The sequence below is a fragment of the Somniosus microcephalus genome, unplaced genomic scaffold (assembly GCF_052327205.1).
Source record: "Somniosus microcephalus isolate GS21.2 unplaced genomic scaffold, FLI_Smic_1.0 unresolved_chr7, whole genome shotgun sequence".
Lineage (NCBI taxonomy): Eukaryota > Metazoa > Chordata > Chondrichthyes > Squaliformes > Somniosidae > Somniosus > Somniosus microcephalus.
Genome location: NW_028225185.1, coordinates 37,750,610 through 37,769,078, shown reverse-complemented (window position 1 = coordinate 37,769,078; position 18,469 = coordinate 37,750,610). Strand labels below are relative to the sequence as shown.

The 18,469-nt window shown below is 52.9% G+C and overlaps 1 protein-coding gene across 1 annotated transcript in view; it reads right to left on the bottom strand.

Moving 5' to 3' along the window:
• LOC147086810 (voltage-dependent L-type calcium channel subunit alpha-1F-like) overlaps positions 1-18,469 on the bottom strand; it is a 160,722-nt gene that overhangs the window by 89,628 nt on the left and 52,625 nt on the right. Inside the window, exons 10-13 of the mRNA XM_085978323.1 lie at positions 14,504-14,578; positions 14,306-14,390; positions 10,534-10,560; positions 8,514-8,674 (exon numbers count right to left, since the gene is read on the bottom strand). Coding sequence (XP_085834449.1) covers positions 8,514-8,674; positions 10,534-10,560; positions 14,306-14,390; positions 14,504-14,578 — 348 coding nt within the window. The remainder of the gene's footprint in view (positions 1-8,513; positions 8,675-10,533; positions 10,561-14,305; positions 14,391-14,503; positions 14,579-18,469) is intronic.

Sequence of the window (18,469 nt, the reverse complement as noted above, 5' to 3'; positions counted from 1 at the left end):
CCTCTCATTCTTCTAAACTCCAGCGAGTATAAGCCCAATCGACCCAATCTCTCCTCATACGTCATTCCTGCCATCCCAGGTATCAGTCTGGTGAATCTTCGCTGCACTCCCTCCATGGCAAGAACAACCTTCCTCAGATAAGGCGACCAAAACTGCACACAATACTCAAGGTGTGGTCTCACCAAGGCCCTGTACGACTGCAGCAAGACATCCCTGCTCCTGTACTCGAACCCTCTCGCTACGAAGGCCAACATACCATTTGCCTTCTTAACCGCCTGCTGCACCTGCATGCTTACCTTCAGCGACTGGTGCACAAGGACACCCAGGTCTCGTTGCACTTCCCCTTCTCCCAATCTATTGCCGTTCAGATAATAATCTGCCTTCCTGTTTTTGCCACCATGTTGCCAGGACTGGAGAATTTCAGCGATGAGGAAAGATTGGAGAGGCTGGGGTTGTTTTCTCTGGAACAGAGGAGGCTGAGGGGAGATTTAATTGAGGTATATAAAATGGTGAGGGGGCCTGGATAGAGTGGATAGGAAGGACCTATTGCCCTCAGCAGAGAGGTCAATAACCAGGGGGGCAGAGATTTAAAGTCATTGGGAGAAGGATTAGAGGGGAGTTGAGGAGAACTTTCTTCACCCAGAGGGTGGTGGGGGTCTGGAACTCACTGCCTGAAAGGGTGGTCGAGGCAGAAACCCTCATCGCATTTAAAAAGTACTTGGATACGCACTCGAAGCGCCATAACCTACAGGGCTACGGACCGAGAGCTGGAAAGGGGGATTAGGCTGGAGTGGACACGATGGGCCGAATGGCCTCCTTCCGCGCTGTAAATTTCTACAATTCTAAGCCCCAGCCAGAATGGAGACAGTTGGTTAATTCCGCCCCCGCACCCCATCACCTCCGCCAATCACCATGTGTAAGTGACTGGGATTGATTCGACGCCCCTAATGTGTGTTATGTAACTCTCCGGCACTCACTACATTTTGGTGGAGAAATAATCCTGCTTTTACCGGGAGAATCTGCTTAGGTAGGCTCTGTTTGCCGTGAAAGAGACACTGTTTGCCGTGAAATAGAGACTGTTTGCCGTGAAATAGACACTGTATGCCGTGAAATAGACATTGTTTGCCGTGAAATAGACGCTGTTTGCCGTGAAATAGACATTGTTTGCCGTGAAAGAGACGCTGTTTGCCGTGAAATAGACAGTTTGCCGTGAAAGAGACGCTGTTTGCCGTGAAATAGACACTGTTTGCCGTGAAAGAGACACTGTTTGCCGTGAAATAGACACTGTTTGCCGTGAAATAGAGACTGTTTGCCGTGAAATAGACACTGTATGCTGTGAAATAGACATTGTTTGCCGTGAAAGAGACGCTGTTTGCCATGAAAGAGACACTATTTGCCGTGAAATAGACGCTGTTTGCCGTGAAATAGACGCTGTTTGCCATGAAATAGACACTGTTTGCCGTGAAATAGACACTGTTTGCCGTGAAATAGACATTTTTTGCCGTGAAATAGACACTATTTGCCGTGAAATAGAATACATACTCCCGATTTAACATAGCTTGTCCAGCCCTCCAGCTCAAGATCTGTGACACGGTGAATTCTCCAGTAGCTTGTATCATGCACGTGACCCCAAGTATATCATAGAATCACACAGCACAGGAGGCCAGTCGGCCCATCGTACCTGCGCCGGCTCTTTGGTATGGCTCTCCAATTAGTCCCACTTTCATGTCTGCCCATGGAAACAGTTTCTCCTTATTTACTCAATCAAAATCCTATTTGATTTTGAACACCTCTATTAAATCTCCCCCTTAACCTTCTCTGCTCTAAGGAGAACAACCCCAGCTTCTCCAGTCTCTCCACATCACTGAAGTCCCTCATCCCTGGTACCATTCTGGTCAATCTCCCCTTAACCTTCTCTGCTCTAAGGAGAACAATCCCAGCTTCTCCAGTCTCTCCACGTCACTGAAGCCCCTCATCCCTGGTACCATTCTGGTCAATCTCCCCTTAACCTTCTCTGCTCTAAGGAGAACAATCCCAGCTTCTCCAGTCTCTCCACATCACTGAAGTCCCTCATCCCTGGTACCATTCTGGTCAATCTCCCCTTAACCTTCTGTGCTCCAAGGAGAACAACCCCAGCTTCTCCAGTCTCTCCACGTCACTGAAGCCCCTCATCCCTGGTACCATTCTGGTCAATCTCCCCTTAACCTTCTCTGCTCGAAGGAGAACAATCCCAGCTTCTCCAGTCACTCCACGTCACTGAAGTCCCTCATCACCAACACATATCCCACCCTATTACGGGGATAGGGTGGGATATGTGTTGGTGTAGGGGTTACGGGGATCGGGTGGGATATGTGTCGGTGCAGGCTCGATGGGCCGAAATGGCCTCTATCTGCACTGTGGGGTTTCTGTGATTCTGTGATCCCTGGTACCATTCTGGTCAATCTCCCCTTAACCTTCGCTGCTCTAAGGAGAAAAACCCCAGCTTCTCCAGTCTCTCCACATCACTGAAGTCCCTCATCCCTGGTACCATTCTGGTCAATCTCCCCTTAACCTTCTCTGCTCTAAGGAGAAAAACCCCAGCTTCTCCAGTCTCTCCACATCACTGAAGTCCCTCATCCCTGGCACCATTCTGGTCAATCTCCCCTTAACCTTCTCTGCTCTAAGGAGAACAACCCCAGCTTCTCCAGTCTCTCCACATCACTGAAGTCCCTCATCCCTGGTACCATTCTGGTCAATCTCCCCTTAACCTTCTCTGCTCTAAGGAGAACAACCCCAGCTTCTCCAGTCTCTCTGCGTAACTGAAGTCCCTCATCCCTGGTACCACTCTTTATGTGTAATTACTATTAGCAATGGTTATCATTGTATGCATGTGATTGTTGGTGATAATAGTTATTGTTGTACGTTTAATCCCGATGACAGCCAATAAATAAATTAAAAGAGATTGAGTAGACTGGGCCGATACTTTCTGAAGTTTAGCAGAATGAGAGGTGATCTTATTGAAACATATCAGATTCTGAGGGGGATTGACAGGGTCGATGCTGAGAGGCTGTTTCCCCCTGGCTGGAGAGTCTAGAACCAGGGGTCACAGTCTCAGGATAAGGGGTCGGCCATTTTGGACTGAGATGAGGAGGAATTTCTTCACTCAGAGGGTGGTGAATCTTTGGAATTCTCTGCCCCAGAGGGCTGTGGAGGCTCAGTCGCTGAGTCTATTCAAGGCTGAGATTGATGGATTTTTGGACTCTCGGGGAATCGAGGGATCGGGCGGGAGAGTGGAGTTGAGGTCGAAGATCAGCCGTGATCTTATTGAATGGTGGAGCAGGCTCGAGGGGCCGAATGGCCAACTCCTGCTCCTATTTCTTATGTTCTTAAATGCAGTTGAACCCCATTATCTTGCGGAACAACATAAATTTATAAGTAAATAAGTTGATTCCCTAACGGGGAGGGGCAGGGGTCCTAGAAAGGGCTGAGGGATGTTGAATTGCCACGGAATATTCTCCCCGGCAGAATGCCCAGCGGGAACGGCGGGAAGCTACAGCGGGAGATCCGGGAAGCGGGGGGGGGGGGCTTAATGGGGGTGGCGGGGGCGTTAAGCCCAGGCAAGTGGGTTTAAGAAATAAAAACAGAAAATGCTGGAAATACTCCGCCGGTCAGGCAGCAGCTGTGAAGAGAGAGCGAGAAAGAGTTAACGGGGCAGAAATTCGGGTCTCCACGGGTGAGTACGCACGGGGTACTCACGCGTAGGCCCAATGGAAGTGCCGGTTTCCTGCATGCACTGCGCATGCGCGGGAAACTGGCACTTCCGTTCCCCTGAAGTAAGGGGTTCAGAGGTCGAATGCGTGCGCCGGAGAGGCAGCGCGTGCGCATCGAACTTACGGGTTTTTGCAGGTTTTCCCGGGAGGGTAAGTCTCCAGCAGTTACACATTTAAAAAGCAGTCACAAGGCCTGCTTTTTACAAGGTAAGTGGTGAAGTAATTAAAATTAAAACATTTTTTCCACAGGTTTATTATTTTGAAATACTTTAAAGAAAGGTAAGTTTATTTTTAGCCCCGTTAGAAAATAAAATTATTTTTTCAAAAATTTAAATTGTTTAAAATAGTCATTTCATGTAATTTATAGTTTATTTAAAAAATGTGATTTAAAAAAAATGTATTTGAAGATTTAGTGATGTTTTGGGGCCCGTAGTATTTATAAGTTTTGACAGCTCTTCCTGTCAAACTTATGAATGGAGCATTCCCTGCTCCGATTGGCTCTCCATGGCCCACGTGATCCCAGGGGACGCTTCGAACTAACTGCGCCCTTGGGATACACAAGTACTGCGCGCCGGCAGCTGGAGGAGGCCCAGGATCGGAATCCCACGCGGGCCCACAGCTCAACGGCCGGCGCGCTAGGTAAGTGCAGGTCGGGGGCTTGCACCCGCGGGAAGCCCCCGACCCGAATTTCTGGGCCATTATGTTTCAAGTCGATGGGGGTTGGAGTCTAAGAGTAAGGAAGTCTCGCTACAATTGTACAGGGCCTTGGTGAGGTTACACCTGGAGTATTGTGCACAGTTCTGGTCTCCTTACCTAAGGAAGGGTAGACTTGCCATAGAGGGAGAGCAACGAAGGTTCACCAGACTGGTTCCTGGGATGGGGGGATTGCCCTATGAGCAGAGATTGAGTAGATTGGGCCGATACTCTCTGGAGTTTAGAAGAATGAGAGGTGATCTCAGTGAAACATATCAGATTCTGAGGGAGGATTGACAGGGTAGATGCTGAGAGGCTGTTTCCCCCCTGGCTGGAGAGTCTAGAACCAGGGGTCACAGTCTCAGGATAAGGGGTCGGCCATTTCGGACTGAGATGAGGAGGAATTTCTTCACTCAGAGGGCGGTGAATCTTTGGAATTCTCTGCCCCAGAGGGCTGTGGAGGCTCCATCGTTGAGTCTATTCAAGGCTGAGATCAATAGATTTTTGGACTCGAGGGGAATCGAGGGATATGGAGATCGGACGGGAAAGTGGAGTTGAGGTCGAAGATCAGCCGCGATCTCATTGAATGGCGGAGCAGGCTCGAGGGGCCGAATGGCCGACTCCTGCTCTCATTTCTTATGTTCTTATGATGACCTTTCGTCAGAACCGGAAAAAGTTAGAGATGTAACAGGTGTTTAAGCGGGTGCAGGGGCAGGGAAAGTGGACGGGGGGGGGAGGGAGGAAAGAACAGAAGCGAAGGTCTGTGATAGGCTGGAAGGCAGGAGAGGTTAAAGGACAAAAGGGATGATGGTGCGAGGCAGAAGGAGATGGTAATGGGACAAGTTAAGAAACAAAATGGTGGGTAGCAAAATACTGCGGATGCTGGAAATCCGAAATAACAACAGAAAACGCTGGAAAAACTCAGCAGGCCAGGCAACATCCATGGAGAGAGAAACAGAGTTAACGTTTCGGGTCGAAACCCTTCGTCAGAACTGAGAAACACAGGAAATGAAACAGATTAAAAGGCCAGTTTAGGGGCTGGGAAATGGGGACATAATTACATAAGAAATAGGAGCAGGAGTCGGCCATTCGGCCCCTCGAGCCTGCTCCGCCATTCAATGAAACCATGGCTGATCTTCTGCCTCAACTCCATTCACCGGCCCTATCGCCATATCCCTCGATGCCCTTACTAGTCGGAAATCTATCGACTTCTGTTTTGAATATACCCAATGACTGAGCCTCCACAGCCCTCTGGGGTAGAGAATTCCAAAGATTCACCGCCCTCTGTGTGAAGAAATTCCTCCTCATCTCAGTCCTGAATGGCCGACCCTTTCTCCTGAGGCTGTGGCCCCTGGTTCTAGACTCCCCAGCCAAGGGAAACGTTCTCCCAGCATCCATCCTATCAAGCCCTGTAATAATTTTGTGTGCTTCAATGAGATCCCCCTCTCATTCTTCTGAATTCAAGAGAATACAGGCCTAGTTTACTCAATCTCTTCTCGTACGACAGTCCCGCCATCCCAGGAATCAATCTCGTGAACCTTCGTTGCACTCCCTCTATGGCAAGTATATCCTTCCTTAGGTAAGGAGACTAAAATTGTACACAATACTGCAGGTGTGGTCTCACCAAGGCCCTGTGTAATTGGAGTAAGACTTCTTCACTCCTGTACTCAAATCCTATTGTAATGAAGGCCAGCATACCATTTGCCTTCCTAATGGCTTGCTGCACCTGCACATTCACTGAAAGAATAAAAGAGAGGTGAAGAGATATTAAGAGGTATTCAAAACCAGACGAGATGGTGGTCGGACTAGTGGAGAGACAAAAGGCGGCTCTAGATTAGGTGTGAAATGCGCTGGCAGAATGGGAGACAGCTGCCGTGTGGGAGAGAGAGAAAGGGGGAGGGCCAAAACAAAAGTGTGGATAAAAAATATATAAAAATATAATAGGGGCCGAGGTTATGATCTGAAATTTTTGAACTCGATATTGAGTCCGGAAGGCTGTAAAGTGCCGAATCGGAAGATGAGGTGCTGTTCCTCGAGCTTCCGTGGAACAATGCAAGAGCCCGAGGACGGTGAGGTCCGAGTGTGAGTGGAGCGGAGAATTAAAGTGACAGGCCACCGGAAGCTCGGGGTCACCCTTACGGACTGAACAGAGGCGGTTAAGAAGGCAAATGGTATGTTGGCCTTCGTAGCGAGAGGGGTTTTTTTTTCACAGAAACCCCACAGTGCAGATAGAGGCCATTTCGGCCCATCGAGCCTGCACCGACACATATCCCACCCGATCCCCGTAACCCCTACACCAACACATATCCCACCCTATCCCCATAACCCCACGTATTTAATCCCCCTAGCACTAAGGGTCAATTTTATCATAGCCAATCAACCTAACCCGCACATCTTTGGACTGTGGGAGGAAACCGGAGCACCCGGAGGAAACCCACGCAAACACGGGGAGAATGTGCAAACTCCACACAGACAGCCACCCAAGGCCGGATTCGAACCCGGGTCCCTGGCGCTGTGAGGCAACAGTGCTAACCACTATGCCACCGTGCTGTACAGGAACAAGGATGTCTTGCTGCAGTTGTACAGGGCCTTGGTGAGACCACATCTTGAGCATTGTGTGTGGTTTTGGTCGCCTTATCTGAGGAAGGATGTTCTTGCCATGGAAGGAGTTCAGCGAAGATTCACCAGACTGATACCTGGGATGGCAGGAATGACGTATGAGGAGAGATTGGGTCGATTGGGCTTGTACTCGCTGGAGTTTAGAAGAATGAGAGGGGATCTCATCGAAACTTATAAAATTCTGACAGGACTGGACAGGCTAGATGAAGGAAGGATGTTCACGATGGCGGGGGAGTCCAGAACCAGGGGTCACAGTCTAAGGATAAGGGCCTAGAAATTCAGTGGGCTTTGCGCCCACTTAGCGCCTAAAGAGGTCTTTTGCGCCGGCGGGGTGGTAGCGTGGAAATTGAGTGCAGCGGTATTGGCGGCGGTAGCCGTTAGCGCTGCGCCGGGACCGATGACGTCATCGGTGTGCACGGTGGCCCGTAACGCCCCGAAACCGCGCCGATCCCCATATTTATTTGCGCCCGCCTCCTCCGAAGCGGGCGCAAACAGCGAACAGAAAACGGGGCCGTCCTGCTGCCGAAGTGGGGCGCTTTAAAGCTGAAGGTGCGGCCGGCCGCTTTTTTGGCGGCCGCCTGCCCGCACCTCCTTCCCCTTCCTCCTCCACCGCCCCCCGCGGCATTGCCGGCTGGTTTCCGTGGAGCCCGGCACTTCTCCGTTGTGCCGGGCTCTTTTGCCGGCACTCGCGATCGGGGCTCCGGCCGTTGCAGGCACCTCCCCCTTAAGAGAAGGAGGAGGCCTGCAGTACTGCAGCCTGCCGCTCCGCATCGGGTGGCGCTGCGGCAACTAGCGCGCCGATATTCAGTTGCAGCGCCCCAAACGGAGGCGGGCACACCCTGGTATAGCGCCCGCTTCCGAATTGGGGCGCTGAAGACGAATATACGGCGTGCGCTAATGCCTCCCCGCCCAGCGCTAACTTTTGGGCGCGAGCGAGCTGCCCGCGCCCAAGTGAATTTCTAGGCCAAGGAGTAAGCCATTAAGGACAGAAATGAGGAGGAATTTCTTCAACCAGAGAGTGGTGAACCTGTGGAATTCTCTACCACAGAAGGCAGTTGAGGCCAATTCATTAACTATATTCAAGAAGGAGTTAGATATATTTCTTAAAGCTAAAGGGATCAAGGGATATGGGGAGAAAGCAGGGACAGGGTACTGAATTTGGATGATCAGCCATGATCTCATTGAATGGTGGAGCAGGCTCGAGGGACCGAATGGCCTACTCCTGCTCCTATCTTCTATGTTGCTATGTTCTGCAAAGCGGTTGCCCAATCTGCGTTTGGTCTCCCCAATGTAGAGGAGACCGCATCGTGAGCAGCGAATACAGTATACTAGATTGCAAGAAGTACAGGTGAATCGCTGTTTCAACCCTGGAAGGGGTGTTTGGGGACCCTGGACGGTGGGAAGGGAGGAGGACGAAAGGGAAGAGGGTTGAGAGAGAGGCCAGCTACTCGCCCTGAGTCTGCGTCAGCCACTCGGGCTGGTTGTAGTGCTCCGAGGCGATGGTCGAGGTGTTGAGGAAGACCAGGAGCAGGACGATCCAGTAGAAGGTCACCGACTTCACGGCGGCGCGGCACCTGCGGCGGCAGCACCGGTTCCAGCGGCGCAACCGTTTGCTGTAACAACACGGGAGAACCGGTGACGTAAGACAACGACTAGGCACTTGGTCTAAGCGTTAAACAAAGCTTTAATCAACTGTTTTACAACATGGAGGTCCAGTTGTGTCCTTCACTAGTTCCTGTTAAAGAATGTCCTGAGCAAGCTGGGCCCGTGCCCGAGTATTTATACTCTCCCTGGACAGCGCCACCCGCAGGCCGCTCAGTATTATTTCAGAAGTCTTTGTTTCATGAATGGCTGATTCATGTCAACAGGCGTGAAAAATCTAACCGGCAAAACCCGACTGGCGTGAAGACGTAACCGCGACGAGCAAAGGAGAATTGGGGCGTGTAGCGGGGATCATAAGAGAAAGAAAGACTCGCATTTCTCCAGCGCCTTTCCCCACCTCAGGACGTCCCAAAGCGCTTCACAGCCAATGAAGGACTTTTTTTGAAGTGTGGTCACTGTTGCAATATGGGAAACGTGGCAGCCAATTTGCGCACAGCAAGCTCCCACAAACGGCAATGTGATAAATAACCGGATCATCTGTTTTCAGTGATGTTGGTTGAGGGATAAATGTTGGCCCCAGGACACCGGGGAGAACTCCCCCCTGCTCTGCTTCCAATAGTGGCCGTGGGATCTTTTACATCCACCTGAGAGGGCAGACGGGGGCCTCGGGTTTAACGTCTCATCCTAAAGATGGCCCCTCCAACAGTGCGGCGCTCCCTCAGTACCGCCCCTCCGACAGTGCGACACTCCCTCAGTACCGCCCCTCCGACAGTGCGGCGCTCCCTCAGTACCGCCCCTCCGACAGTGCGACACTCCCTCAGTACCGCCCCTCCGACAGTGCGGCGCTCCCTCAGTACCGCCCCTCCGACAGTGCGGCGCTCCCTCAGTACCGCCCCTCCGACAGTGCGGCGCTCCCTCAGTACTGCCCCTCCGACACTGCGGCACTCCCTCAGTACTGCCCCTCCGACAGTGCGGCGCTCCCTCAGTACCGCCCCGCCGACAGTGCGGCGCTCCCTCAGTACCGCCGCTCCGACAGTGCGGCGCTCCCTCAGTACCCGCCCCTCCGACAGTGCGGCGCTCCCTCAGTACTGCCCCTCCGACAGTGCGGCGCTCCCTCAGTACTGCCCCTCCGACAGTGCGGCGCTCCCTCAGTACCGCCCCTACGACAGTGCGGCGCTCCCTCAGTACCGCCCCCTCCGACAGTGCGGCGCTCCCTCAGTACCGCCCCTCCGACAGTGCGGCGCTCCCTCAGTACCGCCCCGCCGACAGTGCGGCGCTCCCTCAGTACCGCCCCTCCGACAGTGCGGCGCTCCCTCAGTACCGCCCCTCCGACAGTGCGGCACTCCCTCAGTACTGCCCCTCCGACAGTGCGGCGCTCCCTCGGTACTGTCCCTCCGACAGTGCGGCGCTCCCTCAGTACCGCCCCTACGACAGTGCGGCGCTCCCTCAGTACCGCCCCCTCCGACAGTGCGGCGCTCCCTCAGTACCGCCCCTCCGACAGTGCGGCACTCCCTCAGGACTGCACCGGGAGTGTCAGCCTAGCTTTATGTGCTCGAGTCCCTGGAGTGGGACTTGAACCCATAACCTTCTGACTCAAGAGGCGAGGGTGCTGCCCACTGAGCCAAGGCTAAAGTAGCTGGGATGTACGGGGTCGATATCACAAGCACTTGGCTACGTGGCTCAATGGATGGTGACCTCCCGGGCCCGAGGGCGGTGGGGGGGGTACTGAGGACCAATGGAGCAACAGAAGCCCGGAGCTGGTCCTCTTGGTGCCCGCTGCTCCCTGGCCGTGCCATTGAGGTGGTCGGGGCAGGCATCCCGTGGCCCTCCGAGAGGGGCAATACTGAACAGCTTAGACACAGGAACTCACCTGATGAGGGTATTGTAGACTTTCGCCCTGTAGCAAAAATAAGACAAAAAGGCATTTGAGAAAACACATGGGGCAAAGAGACAAACATATCAGTTCTCAAACAAAGCATGTGTAACCTGTGATGTAAGAAAACTACGAGGCACTCAGTCTAAGCGTTAAACAAAGCTTTAATCAACTGTTTTACAACATGGAGGTCTAGTTGTGTACTTCACTAGTTCCTGTTGAAGAATGTCCCTGCGCAAGCTGGACCCGTGCCCGAGTATTTATACTCTCCCTGGACAGCGCCACCCGCAGGCCGCTCAGTATTATTTCATAAGTCTTTCTTTCATGAATGGCTAATCCAAGTCAACTTGCATTAACCCCAGTTAGACTGAGGTGCACTGACAGTCGCAGGGAGTAGTTTTAAGATTTTTACCGCAAGGATCATCGCAATGATTCTGCACAACCAGGTAAGTTTATCAGCTAGGAAGAAAGACTCCCATTTCTCCAGCGCCTTACACCACCTCAGGACGTCCCAAAGCGCTTCACAGCCAATGAAGGACTTTTCGAAATCGAGCCACTGTTGTAATGTGGGAAACGCGGCAGTCAATTTGCGCACAGCAAGCTCCCACAAACAGCAATGTGTAAATGACCGGATCATCTGTTTTTTAGTGATGTTGGTTGAGGGATAAATATTGGCCCCAGGACACCGGGGAGAACTACCCCCTGCTCTTCTTCCAATAGTGGCCGTGGGATCTTTTACATCCACCTGAGAGGGCAGACAGGGCCTCGGGTTTAACTGCACCCTCCAACAGTGCGGCACTCCCTCAGTACCGCCCCTCCGACAGTGCGGCACTCCCTCAGTACCGCCCCTCCGACAGTGAGGCGCTCCCTCAGTACCGCCCCTCCGAAAGTGCGGCGCTCCCTCAGTACCGCCCCTCCGACAGTGCGGCGCTTCCTCAGTACTGCCCCTCCGACAGTGCGGCGCCCCCTCAGTACCGCCCCTCCGACAGTGCGGGGCCGAGCCAAAGAAGAAGACATTAGGGCAGTTGAGCAAATGATTAGCCACCTAAGCCGTGCTGTACCTGCCCTGGGAGTGTTTGATGGGACAGTGCAGAGGGAGCTTTACTCTGTATCGAACTCCGTGCTGTACTTGCCCTGGGAGTGTTTGATGGGACAGTGTAGAGGGAGCTTTACTCTGTATCTAACCCGTGCCGTACCTGCCCTGGGAGTGTTTGATGGGGACAGTGTAGAGGGAGCTTTACTCTGTATCTAACCTGTGCTGTAACTGCCCTGGGAGTGTTTGATGGGGACAGTGTAGAGGAAGCTTTACTCTGTATCTAAACGTGCTGTACTTGCCCTGGGAGTGTTTGATGGGACAGTGTAGAGGGAGCTTTACTCTCTATCTAACCCGTGCTGTACCTGCCCTGGGAGTGTTTGATGGGTCAGTGTAGAGGGAGCTTTACTCTGTATCGAACCCATGCTGTACCTGCCCTGGGAGTGCTTCATGGGTCAGTGTAGAGGGAGCTTTACTCTGTATCTGACCCGTGCTGTACCTGCCCTGGGAGTGTTTGATGGGACAGTGTAGAGGGAGCTTTACTCTGTATCTAACCCTTGCTGTATCTGCCCTGGGAGTGTTTGATGGGACAGTGAAGAGGGAGCTTTACTCTGTATCTAACCCGTGCTGTACCTGTCCTGGGAGTGTTTGATGGGGACAGTGTAGAGGGAGCTTTACTGTGTATCTAATCCGGGCTGTACCTGCCCTGGGAGTGTTTGATGGGGACAGTGTAGAGGGAGCTTTACTCTGTATCTAACCCGTGCTGTACCTGCCCTGGGAGTATTTGATGAGACAGTGTAGAGGGAGCTTTACTGTGTATCTAATCCGGGCTGTACCTGCCCTGGGAGTGTTTGATGGGGACAGTGTAGAGGGAGCTTTACTCTGTATCTAACCCGTGCTGTACCTGCCCTGGGAGTGTTTGATGGGGACAGTGTAGAGGGAGCTTTACTCTGTATCTAACCCGTGCTGTACCTGTCCTGGGAGTGTTTGATGGGGACAGTGTAGAGGGAGCTTTACTCTGTGTCTAACCCGTGCTGCACCTGCCCTGGGAGTGTTTGATGGGACAGTGTAGAGGGAGCTTTACTCTGTATCTAACCCGTGCTGTACCTGCCCTGGGAGTGTTTGATGGGACAGTGCAGAGGGAGCGTTTCTCTGTATCTAACCCGTGCTGTACCTGCCCTGGGAGTGTTTGATGGGACAGTGTAGAGGGAGCTTTACTCTGTATCTAACCAGTGCTGTACCTGCCCTGGGAGTGTTTGATGGGGACAGTGTAGAGGGAGCTTTACTCTGTATCTAACCAGTGCTGTACCTGCCCTGGGAGTGTTTGATGGGACAGTGTAGAGGGAGCTTTACTCTGTATCTAACCCGTGCTATACCTGCCCTGGGAGTGTTTGATGGGACAGTGTAGAGGGAGCTTTACTCTGTATCTAACCCATGCTGTACCTGCCCTGGGAGTGTTTGATGGGACAGTGTAGAGGGAGCTTTACTCTGTATCTAACCCGTGCTGTACCTGCCCTGGGAGTGTTTGATGGGACAGTGCAGAGGGAGCTTTACTCTGTATCTAACCCGTGCTGTACCTGCCCTGGAAGTGTTTGATGGGACAGTGTAGAGGGAGCTTTACTCTGTATCTAACACCGTGCTGTACCTGCCCTGGGAGTGTTTGATGGGACAGTGTAGAGGGAGCTTTACTCTGTATCTAACCAGTGCTGTACCTGCCCTGGGAGAATTTGATGGGACAGTGTAGAGGGAGCTTTACTCTGTATCTATCCCGTGCTGTACCTGCCCTGGGAGAGTTTGATGGGACAGTGTAGAGGGAGCTTTACTCTGTATCTAACCCGTGCTGTACCTGCCCTGGGAGTGTTTGATGGGGCAGTGTAGAGGGAGCTTTACTCTGTATCTAACCCGTGCTGTACCTGCCCTGGGAGTGTTTGATGGGACAGTGTAGAGGGAGCTTTACTCTGTATCTAACCCGTGCTGTACCTGCCCTACGAGTGTTTGATGGGACAGTGTAGAGGGAGCATTACTCTGTATCTAACCCGTGCTGTACCTGCCCTGGGAGTGTTTGATGGGACAGTGTAGAGGGAGCTTTACTCTGTATCTAACCCGTGCTGTACCTGCCCTGGGAGTGTTTGATGGGACAGTGTAGAGGGAGCATTACTCTGTATCTAACCCGTGCTGTACCTGCCCTGGGAGTGTTTGATGGGGACAGTGTAGAGTGAGCTTTACTCTGTATCTAACCCGTGCTGTACCTGCCCTGGGAGTGTTTGATGGGGACAGTGTAGAGGGAGATTTACTCTGTATCTAACCCGTGCTGTACCTGCCCTGGGAGTGTCTGATGGGGACAGTGTAGAGGGAGCTTTACTCTGTATCTAACCCGTGCTGTACCTGCCCTGGGAGTGTTTGATGGGGACAGTGTAGAGGGAGCTTTACTCTATATCTAACCCGTGCTGTACCTGCCCTGGGAGTGTTTGATGGGGCAGTGTAGAAGGAGCTTTACTCTGTATCTAACCCGTGCTGTACCTGCCCTGGGAGTGTTTGATGGGGCAGTGTAGAGGGAGCTTTTCTCTGTATCTAACCCGTGCTGTACCTGCCCTGGGAGTGTTTGATGGGGCAGTGTAGAGGGAGCTTTACTCTGTATCTAACCCGTGCTGTACCTGCCCTGGGAGTGTCTGATGGGGACAGTGTAGAGAACCGTGCGGCTCCTGGTTAATTAACGTGACTCAGACTCCTACTCACAGGCACTTGGCGCAACAGCCAGCGTGATCCTCCTCGCCAGCCATCTCGGAGTTTATTGACGCCGTGTCGCTGGCTGGAAGACTTCCTGTCGAGCGACAAAGAAAGGCGTTTAGTGAGGGAATGGCGCGGGGGCGGAGGGGTTGAAAGGTGGGTTTAGGACCGGTTTGACCTTTGCTGCTTGGCGGCGTTGGGACTCACCGTGCGTTTCGTTGGAGATGCTGAACCATCCGAGCTTCCCTCGCTTCTTGTTGGCCAGATCGGCCATTGTGACGCCTTGCCCAGAGAGAGAGAGAGAGAGACGAGAGAGCCCAAGACAGCAGCCGCGGAGCCGGAACCGGAGCCCAGATCGAGCGAGCGAGAGAGAGCGAGAAAGAGAGAGAGGACAGAAGGAAGAAGACGAAATCATTCACTGCAGATGTTAAGAGCCAAGGGACGGGGAAGCGGGCGTTCCGAAGAATTCGCCCTTTTCCCCGGCCCCACTCCGCTTCCCATTCAAGCAACCCGTTCCTCCCCTCCAGGGATCCCGTCCCGCCCCACTCCGAAGGCAGTGTTGGTGCTTCCCAACCTCAATCCCAGATCGCCGCCGCTCCCGGGAGGGTGGCTGAATCCGAATCAGGGACGATTTGACCGAAGTTTGCACGATATTATAACCCAGAGAGAGAGAGAATATTTCCGCTGGTTGGGGAGTCTCGGACTAGGGGGCAGAGTCTGAAAATTAGAGCCAGACCTTTCAGGAGTGAAATTAGGAAACACTTCGACACACAAAGGGCGGTAGAATCTTCCGCACATGACAATGGAAGCTAGATCAATTCTTAATTTTAAATCTGAGATTGATAGATTTCTGTTAACCAAAGGTATTAAGGGATACGGGGCAAAGGCGGGGAGATGGAGTGAGGTCACAGATCAGCCATGATCTCATTGAAGGACGGAGCAGGCTCGAGGGGCTGAATGGTCTCCTACTGTTCCTAATGTAACAGGCTCGAGGGGCTGAATGGTCTCCTACTGTTCCTAATGTAACAGGCTCGAGGGGCTGAATGGCCTCCTCCTGTTCCTATAAATCAGGGATTTGCACCACTCTCTGAATATTGCACCCCCTCCCCTTTCACACTGGTGTTTCGCTGGGCTCTGTCTATGCCCCCCCACCACCCCCCGCAGACCACCCTCACCCCTTCCCGCCCTCCCATGAAGAAAGACTGTTAAACCCTTGCGCGCCTGGACAGTGGCAGACTATTCGACTTTAGGGGCCGTCACGGCCCTTGCACGACCCTTAGGGCGCCTGTTCGACACTCCTGTCCCTGCTAATTCTCCTCCTCTTCCCCCTGCGCCCCCCACCCCCCCACAAACTCAGAGGGGTGGGTGTACAGGGGCCGCGGCTGGGGTGCAGCGGACCCCGACCGTTCCTCACGTGCTATTGGGCCGTGGGAGGCGGGGGGCGGGGGACATCACCCGATCATTCGCTGGACTTGTGGACAGTGAGGAACATGTGCCTGTACGGCGCCTCTCCGATTTTAAGCTTGAGGCGTTGCCGGACTGGTGATACAAGGCCGGGCGATTGCGGGGGAAGGGGTCCTGGTTACCAGATCAACAGGAATTCTCCTCCACGCCCTCCTTTAAGATAATTGGCAAAATTGAACTGCACAGTGTTCAGCGCCATTCGCAACTCCTCAGATGAAGCAGTCCGTGCCCGCCTGGACGACGTTCAGGCTTGGACTGATAAGTGGTGGGTAACATTCGCGCCACACAAGTGCCAGGCAATGACGATCTCCAGCAAACAAGAGTCTAACCACCGCCCATTGACATTTAACGGCATTACCATCGCCGAATCCCCCACCATCAACATCCTGGGGGTCACCATTGACCAGAAACTGAACTGGACCAGCCACATAAATACTGTGGCTACAAGGGCAGGCCAGAGGCTGGGAATTCTGTGGCGAGTGTCTCACCTCCTGACTCCCCATAGCCTTTCCACCATCTACAAGGCACAAGTCAGGAGTGTGATGGAATACTCTCCACTTGCCTGGATGAGTCGCAGCTCCAACAACACTCGAGAAGCTCGACACCACCCTGGACAAAGCAGCCCGCTTGATCGATACCCCGTCCACCACCTTAAACATTCACTCCCTCCACCACCGGCGCACCGTGGCTGCAGTGTGGACCATCTACAAGATGCACTGCAGCAACTCGCCAAGGCTTCTTCGGCAGCACCTCCCAAACCCGCGACCTCTTCCACCTAGAAGGACAAGGGCAGCAGGCGCACGGGAACACCGCCACCTCCAAGTTCCCCTCCGAGTCACACACACCATCCCGACTTGGAAATATATCGGCCGTTCCTTCATCGTCACTGGGTCAAAATCCTGGAACTCCCTCCCTAACAGCGCTGTGGGAGCACCTTCACCACACGGACTGCAGCGGTTCAAGAAGGCGGCTCACCACCACCTTCTCAAGGGTGATTAGGGATGGGCAATAAATGCTAGCCTTGCCAGCGACACCCACATCTCAGGAATGAATTTATAGATCACAGCTGGAGTATTGTGTCCAATTCTGGGCACCACACTTTAGGAAGGATGTCACGACCTTGGAGAGGGTGCAGATGAGATTGACCAGAATGGTACCAGGGATGAGGGATTACAGTGATGTGGAGAGACTGGAGAAGCTGGGGTTGTTCTCCTTGGAGCAGAGAAGGTTAAGGGGAGATTGACCAGAATGGTACCAGGGATGAGGGATTACAGTGATGTGGAGAGACTGGAGAAGCTGGGGTTGTTCTCCTTGGAGCAGAGAAGGTTAAGGGGAGATTGACCAGAATGGTACCAGGGATGAGAGACTTCAGTGATGTGGAGAGACTGGAGAAGCTGGGGTTGTTCCCCTTGGAGCAGAGAAGGTTAAGGGGAGATTGACCAGAATGGTGCCAGTGATGAGGGACTTCAGTGATGTGGAGAGACTGGAGAAGCTGGGATTGTTCCCCTTGGAGCAGAGAAGGTTAAGGGGAGATTGACCAGAATGGTACCAGGGATGAGGGACTTCAGTGATGTGGAGAGACTGGAGAAGCTGGGATTGTTCTCCTTAGAGCAGAGAAGGTTAAGGGGAGATTGACCAGAATGGTACCAGGGATGAGGGACTTCAGTGATGTGGAGAGACTGGAGAAGCTGGGGTTGTTCTCCTTAGAGCAGAGAAGGTTAAGGGGAGATTGACCAGAATGATACCAGGGATGAGGGACTTCAGTGATGTGGAGAGTCTGGAGAAGCTGGGGTTGTTCTCCTTAGAGCAGAGAAGGTTAAGGGGAGATTGACCAGAATGGTACCAGGGATGAGGGACTTCAGTGATGTGGAGAGACTGGAGAAGCTGGGGTTGTTCTCCTTAGAGCAGAGAAGGTTAAAGGGAGATTGACCAGATTGGTACCAGGGATGAGGGACTTCAGTGATGTGGAGAGACTGGAGAAGCTGGGGTTGTTCTCCTTAGAGCAGAGAAGGTTAAGGGGAGATTGACCAGAATGGTTCCAGGGATGAGGGGCTTCAGTGATGTGGAGAGACTGGAGAAGCTGGGGTTGTTCTCCTTAGAGCAGAGAAGGTTAAGGGGAGATTGACCAGAATGGTACCAGGGATGAGGGACTTCAGTGATGTGGAGAGACTGGAGAAGCTGGGATTGTTCTCCTTAGAGCAGAGAAGGTTAAGGGGAGATTGACCAGAATTGTACCAGGGACGAGGGACTTCAGTGATGTGGAGAGACTGGAGAAGCTGGGGTTGTTCTCCTTGGAGCAGAGAAGGTTAAGGGGAGATTTAATAGAGCTGTTCAAAATCATGAGGAGTTTTGATGGAGTAAATAAGGAGAAACTGTTTCCAGTGGCAGGAGGGTCGGTAACCAGAGGACACAGATTGAAGATAATCGGTAAAAGAACCAGAGGGGGAGATGAAGAGAATGTTTTTTACGCAGCGAGTTGTTGTGATCTGGAATGCGCTGCCTGAAAGGGCGGTGGGAGCAGATTCAATGGTAACTTTCAAAAGGGCGAATTGGAGAAATACTTGAAGGGGAAAAATGTCCGGGCTGTGGGGAAAGAGTGGGGGGGAGTGGGACTGATTGGAGAGCTCGTTCACAGAGCCGGCACAGGCACGATGGGCCGAATGGCCTCCTCCTGTGGTATTGTTGTGCGATTCCTTCGGGAAAGAGAAA